This window comes from Nomascus leucogenys, chromosome 12 (genome assembly GCF_006542625.1).
Source record: "Nomascus leucogenys isolate Asia chromosome 12, Asia_NLE_v1, whole genome shotgun sequence".
Taxonomy (NCBI): Eukaryota; Metazoa; Chordata; class Mammalia; order Primates; family Hylobatidae; genus Nomascus; species Nomascus leucogenys.
In genome coordinates, this window is record NC_044392.1 from 19,825,907 (window position 1) to 19,847,888 (window position 21,982).

The 21,982-nt window shown below is 38.6% G+C and overlaps 1 protein-coding gene and 1 non-coding gene across 2 annotated transcripts in view; one reads left to right on the forward strand and one right to left on the reverse strand.

Moving 5' to 3' along the window:
* The window catches only part of EPS15 (epidermal growth factor receptor pathway substrate 15), a 165,165-nt gene that overhangs the window by 19,773 nt on the left and 123,410 nt on the right, over nucleotides 1-21,982 (reverse strand). The window contains exons 20-21 of the mRNA XM_003258990.3: nucleotides 20,508-20,641; nucleotides 15,831-15,897 (exon numbers count right to left, since the gene is read on the reverse strand). Coding sequence (XP_003259038.2) covers nucleotides 15,831-15,897; nucleotides 20,508-20,641 — 201 coding nt within the window. The remainder of the gene's footprint in view (nucleotides 1-15,830; nucleotides 15,898-20,507; nucleotides 20,642-21,982) is intronic.
* LOC115837718 lies at nucleotides 8,537-8,643 on the forward strand. The gene has a single exon (XR_004032777.1). It is a non-coding gene; the product is annotated as a U6 spliceosomal RNA (small nuclear RNA).

Here is a 21,982-nt window from a genome sequence, read left to right on the forward strand (position 1 = left end):
CTGCTAAATGGAATGCACGAATTTATGTTCTCGGCCTCATAACACCTTGAGTTCTGACCCTTCTGAACTCTGCTGAGAATAGTGCATCATGTTTTGGACTTGTAGTTCTGGCATTCTCAGGATTTGGGATCCAGTTCCATATATTATTTACCGTGAAAGACACAATTAAATGGCTTGAGGTCAGGAGTTCGAGACCAGCCTGGCCAATAGTGTGAAACCGTGTCTCTACTAAAAATACAAAAATTAGCCAGGCGTGGTGGTGCACGCCTGTAATCTCAGCTACTCAGGAGGCTGAGGCAGGAGAATCACTTGAACCCAGGAGATGGAGGTCACAGTCAGCCAAGATTGCACCACTGCACTCCAGCCTGGGTGAACAGAGCAAGACTCCGTCTCCAAAAAAAAAAAAAAAAAAAAAAATTAAGTGAACTTGAAGGACAGTCACAGCTTGTGGTTTTTGGAAATGATGAAAATTAAGAGAAGAAATATGAAAGCGGAGGCTAAGTAAATACATGAACATATATACGTTTAGCCTGAGTCATTGCCTGTAAAAAGGAAAACCTACTGGGTATTTTACTCCTGCTGGAGTCAAAGATGCTCTAGGGAGATCATGAGCTCCCTTCTATATCCTCAGGATGTTATAAGATTTAATTAACAGTTGGGAAGTTCTGCATTTTCTGTCAGGAGTTAGTAAAATATTCCACACAAAAAAATTTCTGGCACTTAAACTAATCTCACAATAAAATGGAAAAATAATTTTTATTAAGTACATGTAGAAAGTAAGTATCCTGCCGGGTACGGTTGCTCACGCCTGTAATCCCAGCACTTTGGGAGGCTAAGGCGGGTGGATCACCTGAGGTCAGGAGTTCGAGACCAGCCTGGCCAAAGTCTTTACTAAAAATACAAAAATTAGCCAGGCGTGGTGGCGGGTGCCTGTAATCTCGGCTACTCGGAAGGGTGAGGCAGGAGAATCGCTTGAACCCGGGAGGCGGAGGTTGCAGTGAGCTGAGATTGCGCCATCGCACTCCAGCCCAGGCGACAAGAGCAAAACTCTGTCTCCAAAACAAAACAACACAAAAAACAGTAAAGTATTCTAAATTTGCTTTCCTTAGTTTTCTTTCACAGTCTGCAATGTGTCTATTCACCAGAAGCAAATGCTAACAAGATCCCAATGTGAGGTAAAATATTTAACATACCTTTATTGAGATGGAGTCTCACTTTGTCACCCAGGCTGGAGTGCAGTGGCACGATCTCGGCTCACTGCAACCTCCATCTCCCAGGTTCAAGAGATTCTCCTGCCTCGGCCTCCCAAGTAGCTGGAATTACAGGTGCATGCCACCATGCCCAGCTAATTTTTGAATTTTTAGTAGAGATGGGGTTTCACCATATTGGCCAGGCTAGTCTCAAACTCCTGTCTGCCTCAGCCTCCCAAAGTGCTGGAATTACAGGTGTAAGCCACCTCACCCAGCCATAAAATATCTAATATACTTCTATCCCTATCATAACAAGTATATTTTAGAGGTTGGAGTAGAGTTATATATCATATAACATTTAAGAACAAAAATTTACTGGTATGTTTTTATTTATTTTGAAAGTTTAACAATTCCCCTGTTCTGTAGGATCAATCTTTTTGCCTGGTGGAATTCTACCTAGTGGAAGAAAATAATAAGGTCATAAGGGTACCAGTAAGGTGGGTAAATGTCTTGTGTTTGTGACTTGAGTATGTAACATCACCTCTTGGAATCTCAGTAGTTTCCCGAAGTTGGGATTTTATGAACAAGTAAACTACTTAAATAAATACATTAAAAACCTACATACATTATCTCTTTTTCCCCATATAAAGTTTAAAAGATATTTAGGAACCACTGACCTGAATGACCTATATAATAATAACTAATTCTCCTTCTCCATATTCTCATAATTAAAAGTTTTCACGTCAAGTGGAATTACATTTAAGAAGACAATGTAGGAAAAGATTTATGTTGTTGTAACTAAAAACAAAACAAAACAAACAAATCAACATAAATACATAAACAGGGCGAGAACAGGTTTGCCAACTTAACCATAGGAACTGAAAAAAAGTCCATTCTTCATTTCACAAACAAAAGGATTTTAAAAAGAAGGAAAACAAACTTAGCAAGTACTAATACAGAAGTTGCAGCAAGTTATCCAGAAGTCTAGCTTAGATAATTGATCTATAAAGGTGGCTACACTAAACAACAGATTTTCAATGTAGACAAAACAGTCTTCTCCTGGAAGAAAATGCCATCTACAACTGTCATAGCTAAAGAGAAGTCAGTGTCTGGCTTCGAAGCATCAAAGGACAGGTTGAGTCTCCTATGGGGCTAATGCAGCTGTGGCGACTTTTAAGTTGAAGCCAATGCTCATTGACCATTCTGAAAATCCTAAGGCCCTTATGAATTAAGATAAATTGACAGTAGAAATAAAATAACAAAGCCTGGATGACAGCATAGCTGTTTACGGCATGTTTTACTGAATATTTTAAGCCCATTGTTGGGACCCACTGCTCAGATAAGAGATTTCTTTCAAAATACTCCTGCTAGGCTGGGCACGGTGGCTCAAGTCTGTAATCCCAGCACTTTTGGAGGCCAAGGTGGGCAGATCACTTGAGGTCAGGAGTTTGAGACCAGCCTGGCCAACATGGTGAAACCCTGTCTCTACTAAAAATACAAAAATTAGCTGTGTGTGGTGGCATGTGCCTGTAGTCCCAGCTACTTGGGAGGCTGAGGTAGGAGAATTGCTGGAACCTGGGAGGCAGAGGTTGTGGTGAGCTGAGATTGCACCACTGTGCTCCAGTCTGGGCAACAGAGGAAGACTGTTTCAAAAGAAACAAACAAACAAAAAAACCCAAAAATCTGCTCACTGACAATGCACCTAAGTCACCCAGAGCTCTGAGGAAGATGTATAAGGAGATGAATGTTGTTTTCATGCCTGCTAACACAACATCCATTCTTGCAGCCAGGCAGTAATTCTTGCAAATCAAGGAGTAATTTTGACTTTCTAGTTTTATTATTTAAGAAATACACTTTATAAGGCTATAGCTGCATAGACAGCCATTCCTCTGATGGATTTGGGCAAAGTACACTGAAAACCTCCTGGAAAGGATTCACCATTCTAGATGCTATTAAGAACAGTGTGACTCAGGCCTGGTGTGGTGGCTCACGCTTGTAATCCCAGCACTCTGGGAGGCTGAGGCGGGGTGGATCGCCTGAGGTCAGCAGTTCAAGACCAGCCTGGCCAACATAGTGAAACCCTGTCTCTACTAAAAATACAAAAAATTAGCTGAGCGTGGTGGCGGGTGCCTGTAATCCCAGCTACTTGGGAGGCTGAGGCAGGAAAATCATTTGAACCCGAGAGGCGGAAGTTGCAATGAGCCGAGATAGCTCCATTGCACTCCAGCCTGGGCAACAAAGAGTGAAACTCTGTCTCAAACAAAACAAAACAAAAACAGTGTGACTCATGGAAGGAGGTGAAAATAGCAATAGTAAGAGGACTTTGAAAGAAGTTACATCCAACCGTCATGGATTACTGATGGATTCAAGACTTCAGTGGAGGAAGTAACTGCAGATGTGGTACAAATTAGCAAGGGAACTTCAATTATAAGTAGAGCCTGAAGATGCGACTGAATTGCTGCAATCTCATGGTAAAACTGGAACCAAAGAGGAGTTGCTTCTACAGATAAGCAAAGAAAGTGATTTCTTGAGATAGAATGTACTCCTGGTGAAGATGCTGTGAACATTGCTGAAATGAGAACAATGGATTTAGAATATTACATAAATTTAGTTCATGAAGCAGTGGCAGGATCTGAAAGGACTGATACTAATTTTCAAAGAGTACCTTGTGTGGGTAAAAGGCTATCGAACAGTATCACATGCTAAAAGAAATTGTACAGGAAAGAAAGAGTCAATTGATGTGGCAAACTTCAGTATTACTTTAAGAAATTGCCACAGGCACCCCAACCTTCAGCAGCTAACACCTTGATCAGTCGGCAGCCACCACTATCGAGGCAAGATCCTCCACCACCAAGAAGATTACAATTTGTTGAAGGCTCAAATAATCATTACCATTTTTTTTTTTTTTTTTTGAGATGGAGTTTTGCTCTTGTTGCCCAGGCTGGAGTGTAATGGCACCATCTCAGTTCACTGCCACTGAGGCTTGAACCTCAGCCTCCCCGGTTCAAGTGATTCTCCTGCCTCAGCCTCTCAAGTAGCTGGGATTACAGGCACCCGCCACCACGCCTGGCTAATTTTTTGTATTTTTAGTACAGACGTGGTTTCACCATGTTGTGCAGGCTAGTCTCGAACTCCTGACCTCAGGTGATCCACCCACTCCAGCCTCCCAAAGTGCTGGGATTACAGGCGTGAGCCACCGTGCCCGATCATTAGCACTTTTTTTTTTTTTTTTAGCAATGAAGCATTTTCTAATTAAGACGTGCATTTTTTAGACATGTTACTGCACGCTTAATAGACCAGAGTATAGTGAAAACATAACTTTTATATGTGACTTCTTTTATTGCAATATTTGCTTTATTGTGGTGGTATGGAAAAGAACCCATGCTGGGCCAGGTGCAGCAGCTCACGCCTGTAATCCTAGCACTTTAGGAGACTGAGGTGGGAGGACTGCTTGAGCCCAGGAGTTCGAGACCAGCCTGGGTTCCTAAAACAAAACAAAACCATAATGTCTCCAAGGTGTATGGCTGTACTTGATTTTGGTTTCTCCATCTAAAAAAATCTAATTCATCCAAGGAAGGAGTTATAAGATACACATTTTAAAACAAGAATGTTACATTCTTAGAGTAGCTGACGGCACTTTAAAGCACCAGTGCACTCCAATTTGTTAAAATTTGGATAATAATATATAAGAATACATATACTTAATGAGATGTAGTTCTTAAAAGTTCAAAGACACTTTAAAAATACGTAACTAAAATTTGCCAACTTCCTGAAGACCTCTCTGGAAGCTAATTTTGTGGAAGGTAATATGAAATTCTGGCCCACAGGATGTCTAAGGTTTCTTCCAGCTCTAAGTTTGAGGGGAAAAGAAAGGAACAATGGAGACACCCCCACACTAATCTTTATACCGGAAAGAAAGAGGCAGAGAGCTTATTTGAAGAAATAATGGCCAAAACTCCCCAACTTTGAGGGAAGACACGGATAGATAAAAAGGTCAATAAACTCCACGTAGGATACACTCAAAGAGTCCTATACAGAGTTACATTATAATCAAACTGCTGAAAGACAGAAACAAAGAGAGCACTGTGAAAGCAGTGAGAGAAAACTGACTCATCATGCACAAGGGATCCTCAATAATTTTTTTTTTTTTTTTGGATGGAGTCTCGTTCTGTCACTCTGGATGGAGTGCAATGGCGCCATCTCGGCTTACTGCAACCTCTGCCTCCCGGGTTCAAGTGATTGGCTTACTCCCGCCTCAGCCTCTGGAGTAGCTAGGACTACAGGTGCAAGCCACCACGCCCGGATAATTTTTGTATTTTTAGTAGAGATGGAGTTTCATCATGTTGGCCAGGCTAGTCTCGAACTCCTGACCTCAAGTGATCCTGCCGCCTCGGTCTCCCACAGTGTTGGGATTACAGGTATGAGCCACAGTGCCTGGCCAGGATCCTCAATAAAATTATCAGTGAATTTCTCAGCAGAAACCTTGAAGGGAGTAGGGGAATATATTGAAGGGCTCAGAAGAAAACCCTGTCAACTGAGAATTCTGTATCTAGTAAACTGTCCTTCACAAACAAGAGAGAAATTAAGATATTCCCAGATAAACAAAAACTAAATGGTTCATTACCACTAGACCTACCCTATAAGAAATGCTAAAGGGGCTGGGAGCGTGACTCATGCCTATAATCCCAGCACTTTCGGAGGCCAAGGTGGGTGGATCACGTAAGGTCAGGAGTTTGAGACCAGCCTGGCCAACATGGTGAAACCCCATCTCTACTAAAAATACAAAAATTAGTGAGGCATGGCTGGGCGTGGTGGCTCATGCCTGTAATCCCAGCACTTTGGGAGGCCAAGGTGGACGGATCACTTGAGGTCAGGAGTTCGAGACCAGCCTGGCAAACATGGTGAGACTCCATCTCTGCTAAAGATACAAAAATTAGTGGGGCATGGTGGTGCGTGCCTGTAGTCCCAGCTACTTGGAAGGCTGAGGCAGAAGAACAACCTGAAGCGGTAGGGGGAGGATGCAGTGAGCCAAGATCTTGCCACTGCATTCCAGCCTGGAGTGAGACTGTTTCCAGAAAAAAAAAAAAAAAAAATTAGTCGGGCATGCTGGTAGACGCCTGTAATCCCAGCTACCAGCGAGGCTGAGGCAGGAGAATCGCCTGAACCCAGGAGACAGACGTTGCAGTGAGTTGAGATTGCGTCACTGCACTCCAGCCTGGGCAACAAGAGCAAAACTCTGCCTCAAAAAAAAAAGGAAAAAAAAGAAATGCTAAAGGGAGTCATTCAGGTTGAAATGAAAGGATGTTAGACACCAAATGAAAATAGAAAGTTCTCTCTGATAAAGGTAAATATCAACATATGGACAAATATAAAAAATAGTATTACTATAATATTGGCTCACAACTCAACTTTAGAAGTAAATTGTGACTTTCAACCACATAAAGTGGGGGGTGGAGCTGTAAAGGAGTGGTTTTGAATCCAATTGAAATTAAGTCTTATCAGTTTAAAATAGACTGTTGTAACTGTAGGATGTTTTGTGTAATCTCCATGAAACACAGAAAAGAGTAAAAGGAAATGAGGAGGGAATAAAAAATGTCACTACAAAAAAATCAACTAAACATAAATGAAGACAGTAACAGAGGAAATAAGGGACAAAAAACTATAGGACATACAGAAACAAATAGCGAAATGACAATAATAAGTCCTTCCCTATCAGTAATTACTTTAAATGTGAATGGATTAAACTCTCTAATGAAAAGACACAAACTGGCAGAAAAAAAATGTAAAATACAACTACATGCTGTATAAGAGAGATTCACTTTAGATCTAAGGACACATACAGTTTGAAAGGGAAAAGATGAAAAAAGATATTTCATGCAAATAGAATATCAAGAGAGCAGAGATATCTTAATATCAGAAAAAATACACTTTAAGTCTACAACTGTTACAAGAGACAAAGATGGACATTATACAATAAAGAAAGGGTCAATTTACCAACATGATGTAACATTTATAAACATACATGCACCAAACATGCTTCTTAAATATATACATTAAACACTGACAGAACTGAAGGGAGAAACAGACAGCTCTACAGTAACAGCTGGAGACTTCAATATCTCACTTTCAATGTGAATAAAACAGAAGATCAATAAGGAGAGAGAGGACCTGAACAATACTTTAGATCAACTGGACCTAACAGATATATGTAGAATACTCCACCCAACAATAGCAGAATACACATTTTCTCAAGTACATATCTAATGTTCTCCAAGATAGAACATATTTTAGGCCATAGAACAACTCTTAAAGAATTTTAAAAATTTGAAATCATAAAAATCTCTCTTCCGGCCAGGTGCGGTGGCTCATGCCTGTAATCCCAACACTTTGGGAGGCCGAGGTGGGCAGGTCCCTTGAGATCAGGAGTTCGAGACCAGCCTGGCCAACATGGTGAAACCCCGTCTCTACTAAAAATACAAAAATGACATGGGCGTGGTGGTGGGCGCCTGTAGTCCCAGCTACTTGTGAGGCTGAGGCAGGAGAATTGCTTGAACCCGGGAGGCAGAGGTTGCAGTGAGCCGAGATCGTGCTATTGCACCCCAGCCTGGGTGACAGAACGAGACTGTATCTCAAAATAAAAATAATAAATAAATGTATCTCTTCCAATTAAAACAGAATAAAACTAAAAATTAATAGCAGAAGCAAAACTAGACGACCTACAAATAGGTGGAAATTAAATATCACACTCAACAAATTGGTCAAAGAAAAATCACAAAGAAAATTAGAAAATATCTTGAAACAAATGAAAATGAAAACACAGCATTACCAAAACTAACGGGATGTAGCAGCAAAAGCTGTGCTGAGATAAACTTCTAACTATAAATACTTAAAAAAGAAGAGCTCAAATAAACAACCTAACTTTACACTGTAAAGGATCTAAAAAAAGAAAAGCAAGCTAAACTCAAAGCTAGCAGAAAGAAATGAATAATAAAAATTGGAGCAGAGACAACACAGAGAGTAGAAAAATAGAGAAAATCAACAGAACCAAGAGTTTGTTCTTTCAAAAGATCAACAAAATAGACATTCCTAGATGGACTAAGAAAACGAGACTCAATAACTAAAATCAGAAATGAAAGAGGGGACATTACTAGTAATTTCACAGAAATAAAAAGGATTGTTAACACAGTGCTATGTACGATTATATATCAACAAACTGAATAGTATAAATGAGAAGAACAAATTCTGAGAAACACAAGTTATGGAGACTGAATCACAAAAACACAGAAAATCTGAATTGACTCATAACTAATAAGGAGATCAAATCTGTAATCAAAAACCTTCCAACAGTGCTCACTTTAGCAGCACATATACTAAAACTAGAAAGATACAGGGAAGGTTAGCATGGCCCCTGTGCAAGGATAGCATGCAAATTCTTGTGGCATTCCATATTTTTAATTTTTTTTTTTTTGAGATGGAGTCTCGCTTTGTGGCCCAGGCTGGAGTGCAGTGGTGTAATCTTGGCTCACTGCAACCTCCACAACCCGGGCTCAAGAGATTCTCCTACCTCAGTCTCCTGAGTAGCTGGGATGACAGGCGCCCACCACCACACCCGGCTCATTTTTGTATTTTTAGTAGAGACGGGGTTTCACCATGTTGGCCAGGCTGGTTTTGAACTCCTGACCTCAAGTGATCCACCCGCCTCAGCCTCCCAAACTGCTGGGATTACAGGCCTGAGCCACTGTGCCCGGCCACCATTATTTTTAAAATTAACAAAACAAAACACCTCCCAACAAAGAAAAGTTCACGATTACATGACTTCGTGGGTGAATTCTACTAAACATTTAAAGTATAATCAAAACCAATCTCCCTCAAACTCTTCCAAAATATTGAAGAGGCACGAACAATTCCATACTCATTCTGTGAAGCCAGTATTACTCTGATATCAAAGCCAGATGAAGGCATACAGATGAGAAAAGAAAACTATAGATCAATATCCTTTATGAATATTTTTGTAAAAATCCTCAACAGAATTCAATAGCACATTAAAAGGATTATACACCATGTCCAAGTGGGATTTACTCCTGGAATATAAGAATGGTTCAACATACAAAAATCATTCAGTGTAATACACCACATTAACAGAACGAGGGGAAAAATACAACACTAATCATTTCAATGGATGCAACAAAAGTATTTGACAGAATTCAAAACCCTTTCATGATAAAAACACTCAACAAGCTAAGAATAGAAGGAAACTACCTCAACTTAATAAAGGCCATATATGAAAAGCCAACAGCAAATATCACACTCAATCTTGACAGGCTGAAACCATTTCTTTATAATAAGGAACAAGACAAGGATGCCTGCTGTTACCATTTCTACCACTTCTATTCAATACAGCAGCAGTTCCCAACGTTTTTGGCACCAGGGACCGGTTTTGTGGAAGACAATTGTTTTAGGACTTGGGTGTGGGATGAGGGGAATGATTTCAGGATGAAACTGTTCCACCTCAGATCATCAGGCGTTAGATTCTCATAAGGAGCACACAACCTAGATCCCTCACATGTGCACTTCACAATAAGGTTCAAGCTCCTATGAGAATCTAATGCTGCTGCTGATCTGACAGGAGGCGGAGCTCAGGCATTAGGTACTGCTCACTTGCCCATCACTCACCTCCTGCTGTGCAGCCTGGTTCCTAACAGGCCACAGACTGGTACTGGTCCATGGCCTGGGGTTTGGGGACCCCTGCAATATAGTAGTGGAAGTCCTAGCCAAAGCACTTCAGCAAGAAAAAGAAATAAAAGGCATCCAGATTCAAAACAAAGAAATAAAATCTGTTTGCAAATAACATGATCTTATATGTAGAAAACCCTAAAGATTCCACCAAAAAACTATTAGAACTAATAGTTGAATATGGCACAGTAGCAGGATACAAAAATCAACATATGAAAATCAGTCATATTTCTATATACCAACAGTGAACAATCTGGAAAGGAAATTAAGAAAACAATTCCATTTTCAACAGCATCAAAAAGAATGAAATACTTAGGAATTAACCAAGGAGGACTCGTATACTGACAATTACAATACATTCTGAAAGAAATTAAAGACACAAACAAATGGAAAGACATCCCATGTTCACAGATTAGAAGACTTAATATTGTTAAGTTGGTAATATTACCCAAAGTGATCTACAGATTCAATGCAATCCCTATCAAAAATCCCAATGACTTTTTCTTTTGGCAGAAATAGAAAAATTCATCCTAAAATTCACATGGAATCTCAAGGAACCCGAATAGCCAAAGCAGTCTTTTTCTTTCTTTTTTTTTTTTGAGACAGGGTCTGGTTCTGTCACCCAGGCTACAGTGCAGTGGCATGATCTTGGCTCACTGCAACCTCTGCCTCCTCAGCTCAAGTGATCCTCTCACCTCAGCTTCCTAAGTAGCTGTACTACTTCCTAAGTAGTACAGGTGCATGCTACTATGCCTGGCTAATTTTTGCATTTTTTTGTAGAGACAGAGTCTCACTATGTTGCCCAGGCTGGTCTTGAACTCCTGAGTTCAGGCGATCCACCCACCTTGACCTCCCAAAGTGCTGGGATTACATGCATGAGCCACTGTGCCCGGCCCAAAGCAGTCTTAAAAAGGAACAACAAAGTTGGTAGTCAAACTTTCTGATTTCAAATCTTATTTCAAAGCTATAGTCATTAAAACAGTGAGGAACTGCATAAATACAAACCATATAGATCAATGGAACAGAATACAGAGTCCAGAAATAAACCCTCACATATATGGTCAAATGATTTTCAACAAACGTGCCAAGAACAAACAATGGAAAAAGGACGGTCTTTACAAGAAAAGATAATGGGAAAACTGAATATCCATATGCAAATGAATGAAGTTAGACTCTTACCTCACACCATATACAAAAATTAACTCAAAATGGATTAAATACCTAAATGTAAGAGCTAAAACTATAAAACTCATAGGGGAAATGCTTCCTGATATTGGATTTAGCAATGCTTTCTTGGTTATAACACTAAAAGCAAAGGCAACAACAACACAATAGATAAAATGAGCTACATCAAAATTAAAAACTTTTGTTCACCAATAGACAGTATTAACAGAAGGAAAAGGTAACCCACAGGATGGGAGAAAATATTTGCAAATCATTTATCTGATAAGGGGTTAATATCTAGGATATATAAAAAATTCAACAAAGGCCGGGCACGGTGGCTCAAGCTTGTAATCCCAGCACTTTGGGAGGCCGAGGTGGGCGGATCACGAGGTCAGGAGATCAAGACCATGGTGAAACCCCGTCTCTACTAAAAATACAAAAAAAAAAAAAAATTAGCCAGGCGTGGTGGCGGGCGCCTGTAGTCCCAGCTACTCGGAGAGGCTAAGGCAGGAGAACGGTGTAAACCCGGGAGGCGGAGCTTGCAGTGAGCCGAGACTGCACCACTGCACTCCAGGCTGGGCGACAGAGGGAGACTCTGTCTCAAAAAAAAAAAAAAAAAAAAAAAAAAAATTTCAACAAAAAACAACCTGATTTAGAAATGGGCAGAGGACTTGAATAGATATTTCTCCACAGAAGACATATAAATGGCCAATAAGCATATAAAAAAATGCACAACATACTAATCATTAGGGAAATACAAATCAAAGCAATAAGATACCACTTCACACCCATTAGGATACCTACTATAATAAAACAGAAAGTAGTAAGGGTTGGCAAAGACGTGGAAACACTGGAACTACTGTGAACTGTTGGTTGGTGTATAAAATGGTATGGCTGCTGCGGAGAATAGTATGATCGTTTCTCAAAAAACTAAAAACAGCATTACCATATGATCCAGCAATTCTACTTTTAGAATTATACCCAAAAGAATTGAAAGCAGGGACTCAAACAGGTATCTGTACCCTCACATTCACAGTAGCATTATGCACATAGACAAAATGTGAAGGCAACTAAGTGTCCATTAATGAATGAACAAATAAACAAAATGCAGTATATACACACAATAGAATATGATTAAGCCTGAAAAAGGTAAAAAATTCAGATACATTCTACAATGTGGATGAACCTTGAGGACATTATGGTAAATGAAATAAGTCAATCACCAAAATACAAATACTTTATGATTCCACTTATATGTAGTATGCAGAGTAGTAATGATGGTTGTTAGGGATTGGTGAGAGGGAGGATAGGGAGTTATTATTTAATGGATACAGAATTTCAGTTCTGGAATATGAAAAAAGTTCTTGAGATGGATGGTGGTGATGATTGCACAACAACGTGAATGTACTTAATGCTCCTGAACTGTACATTTAAAAAAGGTTAAAATACCAAACTTTATGTTATGTATATTTTACCACAATTAAAAAAACTACTTATCATAACAAAATAAATAATATCTACCCACTAGACTCCCATTACATGTTCTCTGAGAATAGCAGCTGGCTCATTTTTTCATTCAATAACATACGCCCAGGCGTATTTTCAGGTTCTTGGGTTATATCAGTGAAAACCAAGATCTCAATTCCTTCTGGAGCTTAATTTCTAACAGGATGAAAAGGAAACAGATAAAAGTAATTTATATAATAAGATGGAAAGTAGTAAGTTATAATGAAAGAAGAAAAGTAGAGAATAGTAATGTGGGAGCACTGAGCTGGGTAGTGGTACTTGTAAATGTTAGAGTGGCCAGAATAAGCTTCACTGAGAAAGTGATATCTGAATTAAGATTTGTCAGAGGTAATAGAGATTATCATGTGAACATATGGAGAAGGATCATCCTAGGAAGAGGGAACGGCTAGTGCAAAGGGCCAAAGAACATGGGTCTGTTGTTTGAGCAGCAGCAAGAAGACCAGTGTGGCTGGAGCAGAGTGAGTAATGGGAATAATGATGAGATATTGTTAAAAAAGTGCAGGCCACTGTAAGGCTTTTACTGGATATAATTTGAAGGTAGAGTCAATAAGATTTCCTGACAGATTAGAGACAGAGGAAGAGCAAAAGAAGAACCAAGGATGATTCTAAGATTTTAGGCCTGGACACCATTAAAGATGAACCATGAAGATGTGGAAGGTGCCAAGAAAAGCAGGTTTAGGAAGGAAAAATAGCTGCTTTGTGTCAGACTTATGCATTAGATATATCTATCAGACATTCAAGTGGAGATGCCAAATAAATAGCTGGAAAAATGAGCCTGGGGTTCAGTAAAGAGATGTGACTAGAGATATAGATCAGTGTATCGATAGTATTTGAAGCCACAGATGAGTTCCCCCAAGGGAGTACAGATAAAAAAGAAAAGAGGTCCAAGGACTAAGACTTGGGACAACACAATATTAAGAGGTTGAGGAAAAAGAGGAAATATCAACAAAGGAGATTAAGAAAGAATGACCAAAGAGGCAGGTGGAAAACCAGAGGCCTCATTTGAATTGGATACATCTAATACTACTACTTTAACCTTCTGAAAATTGTTTCATCTCTCCACGCCTGGATTTTCCTTGTCTGTACAATAAACATAATACAAATAATCTAATGTAGTTGTTGTGAGAATTAAATGGGACCAAGTAGAGAAAAATGATTAGCATGTTGACTGCTGGAACTCTGCAAGTGTTCAATAAATAGTAGCCATTATTATTATAATTAATGATAAATCTTAGCCCCCTCCTAGGCTGTTATCGTCATTTATTCTACCACTTTACAGGAAATGAATTAGGAACTGGAATTTAAGCAGAAGATCAACAGAGGTATTAGAAATCTTTAATGTAACACTGTAACCTACCACTTCAGCCTTGACTATTCCTCTATCTTGCAAAAAAAGAGAAATAGCTCTTGCAAAAATGTGTTAGTTTTTCCTTGAATATGCCCTATATGTTCTGCCTCCATTCCTTGTTCACATTGTTCTTTCTGCTCCACATAATCTCTTTCCATATTTACCTGCTAAAATACTAGCCCATGCTTTCAAGGCATACCACAAAAGCCACATTCCACTTTGATATCATTAATGATTTATCCTTAATGTGATCTCCCCTTCCTTTAATCTCTGCTGGTTTAATTAACTCTTATGGCACTTACCATTTCCTTGGTGTGGGCAATCATAAACGTATTAACCTTTCATTTTATTCTCTTAGGTTATCCTTTTTAATTCTATAGTACCCCTCGCAATATAATCAGCTTAATAATGAGGGTATAAAAACAGTGCATGTACTTAAAAAATATGTAATTTAACCACTGTTAATACAATAAGCCTTTTAGAAGTCTCGTTTGCTCTCATTCTAAGTTTCTGTTTAAATCAATATCCAGCCTATATTAAATCTTATTTTCTACCTATCTCCTTTTTGTATTCCTCACTCTCGCTACTCATGTTGGGAGTTAATTTCCAACCCGAAAACAATGCACTCTGCTACATCTCATCTTGTTACAATTTGTTCATTGTAAGAAACCCAACCTGTATTTTGCAGCCAGCCTTTTTTTTGGAGACAGAGTCTCACTCTGTTGCCCAGGCTGGCGTGCAATGGCACAATCTCGGCTCACTGCAACCTCCGCCTTCTGGGTTCAAGCAATTCTCCTGCCTCAGCCTCCTAAGTAGCTGGGATTATAGGCACCCACCACCATACCTGGCTAATTTTTGTATTTTTAGTGGAGACGGGGTTTCACCATGTTGGCCAGGCTGGTCTCGACCTCAAGTGATCTACCTGCCTTGGTCTCCCAAAATGCTGGGATTACAGGCGTGAGCCACCGTGCCCAGGCTCCTGTAAAGGCATTTCTACTATTCTTTTTCTATGTTCATAATCCTTAATTAGTCACAATTAATACATTTGTACACTGAACAACTCACTCTATATTCACCTAGAAAAATAAAGCCATCTATTTTCAGCATAATATTAGAGTATTTACACATTTGAGTTTACTTTCCTCAGATTTTCTGCTCTCCCATCCCAAATGATAGCTGGTCTGTTTATCTGTTTTGTTTTAAATGAAGAGTAGAAAAGAAGCAGAGTTACTTTGTTGAAAAAGCTTTCTGATTTTGTCAGACCTAATACTGAATCTTGGCTTTACCTGGTTCAAATCTATTAAACTGTATGATCTTGATGAACACTGCTTAATATTCTGGTCCTCAGTTTATGTTTAAAATGAGATTACTATTTAAAAAGTTATTAAAAGAATAAATAAAAAATTAGATACCATCAATGAAGTATGAAGATTGCATGTTAAAATAACATTTAGCTTTTCTCTGTATTATTAACAGAACCCATTTGTATTTGTAAAGCAATTTTCATTTTCTATTGGAAGCCACTAATCTTTTAATTTAGACCAAGATCCGTAACAGTCAATGATGACTTTGAAGCTGCCAAGCAACACAGCATTTTATAAAGCAAAACATTTTTATTGGTTTACTGATACTGGGTAGAGTTCATATTCTAGTATAATATTCAACACGAACAATAAATGAAAGAATGAAAGACAAGTAGAAAGTGATATACAAATGCTTATTATTGGTAAATTACAATTGGATATAATTATGCAATAATTTTAAAGCTATAAATAACAGGACAAATATATTTAGAGACAAAGAAAAAAAGAATCTTAAAAAAAGTGTTATGTTTAATGTTCAATGAAGTTGATAAATTATTTATTTACCTGAATCGCTTGCTGCAACAACTGTTCCACCAGGAGCAAAAGGATCATTGTGCTTCAACGTTTCTACCTAAACAAAGCATACAAAACCATGAATGAGAGAGGCAACACTTCATAGCTGAAATCTCATCACCACTCCAAAGAATATATTCTTTGCAAATTCTTAATTAATTAAGGAATATAGACATTAGGAACAAATGTTTCCCCATAGTGATCTGCAATCTTACTAACTGGAAATAATACATATTATTTTCTAATCTGAACTGTGACATATAACATCCATTCAGAAAAGTACATGAAACAGATCTATGGTTTAACAAGCAAGTATCAAGTGAACACTTGTGTAGTCATTTCCCAGGAAACTGCCAATACCTCAGAAGTCTTCATGTGCCCCTCTATAATCACAATCCTGACTTTGGTGATATTCGTTTATTTTTTTCTTCATAATCTTGCTAGTTGTAGAGATGTACGCTGTTTTAACTTTTTACTTATTTTTTAGAGACAGATTCTTGCTCTGTCACCCCAGCTGGAATGCAGTGGTGTGATCACAGCTCACTGTAACCTCAAACTCCTGGGCTCAAGTGATCCTCCTGCCTCTCTCCTGCCTTAGCCTCCTGAATAGCTGGGACTACAGGTATATGCCATCACACCTGGGTAATTTTTGTTATTATTTGTATAGACAGGGTCATGCTATGTTTCCCTCAAACTCCTGGCCTCAAGAAATCCTCCCACCTTGGCCTCCGAAAGCACTGGGATTTTAGGTGACAGCCATCACTACTAACCTTTTATCTCGGAATAATTTACATTTACATAAGAGTTGTAAAGATAGTACAGAGTTCCCATACACTCTTCACCCAGTTTCCCCTAATGTTAATATCTCACATAATTATAGTACATCTATTAAAACTAAGAACACTGGTACAAAACTATAAACCATAGATTTTATTAGATTTCACCAGTTTTTCCATTAATGTCCTTTTTCGATTCCAGAATATCATTTTACATTTAGAACGCACACACTATTTTAATTCTCAAATATCCTAGTACTTAATATCATAAAATGTTACATTTCTATTTTCTAATTGTTATCTAAAAATAATTCTGCATTCTGACCCTCAGAGAGAAAACACATGTACACACATACACACACATACACACACACACGCGCACACGCACACAAACAAAGATAGCTTTTTGCTAAGAAGATCCTGCTGCTTTCAACAATAAGCTATGTAAAAGTCTGGGATCAAGAGCAACTGATCTTGCTAAAGGTCAGGATGTTACCAGACGCCAGAGATTCTGCTTTTTAACTGTCTTCCTACTTCATACTTTAGTTTTTAATCATAGTCAAACAAATTGTATATCTAGGAAGATAACTGAATTTCCTCTTTCTGGCACCAGGCTCTTTTTAAGGAGCTAGATGAAAGACTTGGCAAACAGGTGAAAAGAGTGTGAAAAGAGTTTCTGAACATTTATATGCAACTCTGATGCATGATTATCAATGTCATTTGTATTACAGACTCTATTTCCAATTATGAAGAAGTTGGATATTACAAATAAATGTCAAATAATACTGCCAGAGCTAATGTATAAATCTCCAAGTTAAAAAAATTAATTGTAGAGAAAGGTAATGTTAACTGGGACTAACCTTCTCTCTTTATAAAAGAGAATCCATTAAAACTACTAGCGGAAAGAATTAATACTAATGAAGTTTTTAGAAATGAAAACTATGAATGATAAAAAGTAATGATAGTATTAACTGATGCCAATTATACTATTATACAACTAGCACACTAACTTAGATATCTGCAGAATAAACAGCAATTAAAGAAAAACTTAAACTGGTCTATATAGCGAGATAACTTTCCATGTTTCCTAATATGATAGTCATAACACCAGTGTAAGAGAAGGTCACTGACATAACAAGTCACCAAGTACAGGTTGAGCATCCTTATCTGAAATGCTTGGGACAAAAAGTATTTTGGATGTTGGGTTTTTTCAGATTTTGAAATATCTGTGTTATACTTACCAAGTGAACATCCATAATCCGAAAACATGAAATGCTCCAAAGTCTGAAACCTTTTGAGTGCTGACACAATACTCAGGAAATGCTCACTGGCGCATTTCGGATTTGGGGTGCTCAACCTGTATTATTACTTCTCTTTGACAGAAGGAAAAACTAACAAGCTGTGTTTTAAACAACAGCTTGCAGATTTGATTTGCCATCACAAAGAGAAAGGGAAAGGGCATGCCTACATGTGTGTCAGGTTTAGTTTCTAGTCCTTCATCATATACTGTGCAACCACCCTAAAAGGCCGTCAGGATAGCAAGGGGAACAGGATAGATTGTGCAGCCCATGAAGGAATAAGGGGCCACAAAACTCTATGTCAGTTTGATAATTGGGGAGTTTAGCAGGGCCAATTTTTTAAAAATTTCTAGATTGTATTGGTGAAAGTCTTAAGATTTTGGTTTGAGTCTAGTTCTACCACTTACTAACTTACTACCAACTTAATCTATCTTTTTTTTTTTTTTTTTTAATTGCGACAAGATCTCACTCTGTCACCCAAGCTGGAGTGCTGTGGTGCAATCATGGCTCACTGCTGCCTTGACTTCCTGAGCTCACACAATCCTCCCACCTCAGTCTCTTGAGTAGCTGGGATTACAGGTACATGCTATTACACCTGACTAATATTTTAATTTTTTTTGTAGAGACAGTGTCTCGCTTTGTTGCCCAGGCTGGTTGTGAACTACTTGCCTCAAGTGATCCTCCTGCCTTGGCCTCCTGAAGTGCTGGAATTAGAGGTGGGAGCTACCACACCTGGCCTCAACTTAACCTATGTAAACCTCATAGGATTACTGTGAAAATTAAATGAGACAATGCGTATAAAGAGCTTGGCAGCATCCCTGGCACATAGAGGAAATTAGATAAACTGCAGCTATTATTATATTGCCAATTTGGTTTTTTGTTTTGAATGGTGAAATTACAAGCTGTAAGCAAGGATAATATTCCTTTAGAAAACTGGGAATAACAAGTCAGTAAAACAAATGGTAGAAAAATCTCATGGGGGACAGGACAAAAGGAATGTATTCATTTTTAAATTAGAAGAGCTAATTTAGCTTTCTTGCTCTTTAGATGATAGGAGAATGAGAGGCTAGAATAAGAAGGTGAGAGGAGAAGAATTCCGGTAGCAGCAATTTTAGAAGAATTTGGCAAATGGGTCCACACTGCAAACTAAGTGCTATAGGAAAACAGAGTATCCAGTAGCCCGGGGAAATGAAAAATATTCAGTTACGAAGGTATCTGTCCAGTTTTCATTCAATGGAAAACACCAGTTCTTAGCCAAGCAGCTTTTTACTGAACACAAAAAAGAAGCAACTTTCAATAATATAAAACCTATTATCTTTAAAATAATCAATTACATTTTAAAAGAAATATTCTTAATCTAAGAGTACTAGAAGACAAATTTTTTGCTTCAAATGCCTCTCAATTAACTGGTCCTTTATAGGTTCAGTTTACCTACAGACATGAAACTGCCGTCTCAAAAAAGAAGTCTCAAAATACAAATTAAAAAGCAAAACCAAACACCTGCAAAACCATTCCTAATTATTGAAATTGAGTAATGGATGCATGGAAGCTTGTTAAAATATTTCATTACATTACTCTCTTTTGAGTATTTCTAAATATCCACAAGATGAAGTTTTTTTTTTTTTTTTTTTTTTTGAGACAGAGTCTCACTCTGTCACCCAGGCTGGAGTGCAGTGGTACGATCTCAGCTCACTGCAAGCTCCGCCTCCCGGGTTCACGCCATTCTCCCGCCTCAGCCTCCTGAGTAGCTGGGACTATAAGCACCCACCACCGTGCCCGGCTAATTTTTTGTATTTTTAGTAGAGACGAGTTTTCACCATGTTAGCCAGGATGGTCTCGATCTCCTGACCTCGTGATCCGCCCACCTCAGCCTCCCAAAGTGCTGGGATTACAGGCATGAGCCACCGCACCCGGCCATGAAGATTTTTTTAAAGCCTCCAGATAAAACAGCAACTAGCTATAGGATCTTAAACATGTTAATTTTTCTAAGTCTCAGTGTCCTTATTTTTAAAATAGGGATATCAACACCTACTTTGCAAAATTATGTGATGATTAGAAACAATGAATGTAAAGCACACACCAGTACCTGGATCAGGCATGTGGTTATTAAACAGTGATTGCTGTAGATATGCACGTTCTCAAGAGAGCTTGACATTTAGTGAGAATTTGTACTTTGCAGAATTAACATTCCAGAGGTGTCTATGAAATAACATAAATGATTTTATTTTTCTAAAATTCTTTTAATTTTCATTATTTCAGTAATATACCAAACATTTCAGAAAAGTTTTATGTAAGATTGGCTTACAAATTTCCAGTAATTTTTAGTATCCTCAATAGGATAAGATGTAGTCTCTTGAAAGATGAACATCACTTTTGGACTCCGTTAAGTCATTCCAGTTAGTTCCAGTGGGTAATCAAACTATTAAATACCAGTCTGAACCAAAAACTAAATGAATTGGGATGGGACTGATATTCTTATATGGTCCATTAGAAGTAATCTAAATGAGGGTTCTTTTATCACTATGTATTTCAAGAAACTTGCTTAGGACACTTATTATCCATTTAACTTAACAGTTCTTAATTCTCTCACTTACCGATGTAATACTGCTATTGTTGGCTGGACTGAAAGGGTCAGTGCTTGAAGTGGCAAAAGGATCAGTAGATTGCCTGAAGAAACAGTCTGATGCAAATGGATCTGAACCTTTGAAAGGATCACCACCAAATGGATCTAAAAAAATAAGGCACGAATATAAGAGACAAAAAAAAATTATTGCACTAAATTTCCCATCACTTGAAGGTATGATCAGTGCCTTAATTAAAAGACAGTTTGGGGCCAGGTGCAGTGGCTCACACCTGTAATCCCACCACTTTGGGAGGCTGAGACAGGCAGATCACTTGAGGTCAGGAGTTCAAGACCAGCCTGCCCAACATGTCAAAACCTCCTCTCTACTAAAAAATACAAAAATTAGCCAGGCGTGGTGGTGCGCACCTACAGTCCCAGCTACTCGGGAGGCTGAGGTGGGAGAATCACTTGAACCTGGGAGGCAGAGGCTGCAGTGAGCAAAGATCTGCCACTGCACTCCAGCCTGGGTGACAGTGAGACCCTGTCTCAAAAACAAACAAACAAAAAGACAGTTTGGGCCAGGTGCAGTGGCTCACACCTGTAATTCCAGCACTTTGGGAGGTTGAGGTGGACAGATCACTTGAGCTCAGGAGTTTAAGACCAGCCTGGCTAACGTGGTGAAACCCTGTCTCTACTAAAAATACAAAAATTAGCCAGGCGTGGTGGTGTGCGCCTGTAATGCCTGCTATTCGGGAGGCTGAGGCATGAGAATAATAGCTTGAGCACGGGAGGCGGAGGTTGCAGTGAGTCAAGATTGCACTACTTGTACTCTAGCCTGGGCAACAGAGCAAGACTGTCTCAAAAAAAATCCCCAAAAAGACAGTTTGAAATCCTGTAGAATCTAAGCTGAGTACTTTTTATTTCACAGACTCCTTTGCAATTTTGATAAAAGATATAGAACCTTCCACCTAATAAACTTATTTTTAAAATTAACATATAATTTCAACGGATCCAATTTTAAGTCCCCTTATTCTACGCTATCATAACTAAAGAAAACACAATAAAAACTTCTAAATGTATTTTTCTCTGTGAGCTCAAAGCTAACAGCCAATAGTTTAGAACAGGTTTGGGATGCAAAACTAAATGGTAAACAAGATTTGCATTATTCTAATGAAAATTCCCAGAAAAAGAGTATCTCAAAAAGCCTGATATTTTAGTAATTCTTCAAGATCCTCTTCCTCTAATCACACATGTGGGCTATAATCTTAGGAAAACAAAATTACATTCTAAACCCTGAAGTAGTATAGATCATTATGCTCACCAAACCTTTAGTTAGTAAGGAAGAATCAGAATAAATATTAAAAGCACCAAGTTCTAAACACTAATGTCGTTTTTAAAAAAGTAATAAAGCTACTGGGCACAGTGGCTCACACCTGTCTGTAATTGCAGCACTTGGGGAGGCTGAGGCAGGAGGACTGCTTGAGCCCAAGAGTTCGAGACCAACCT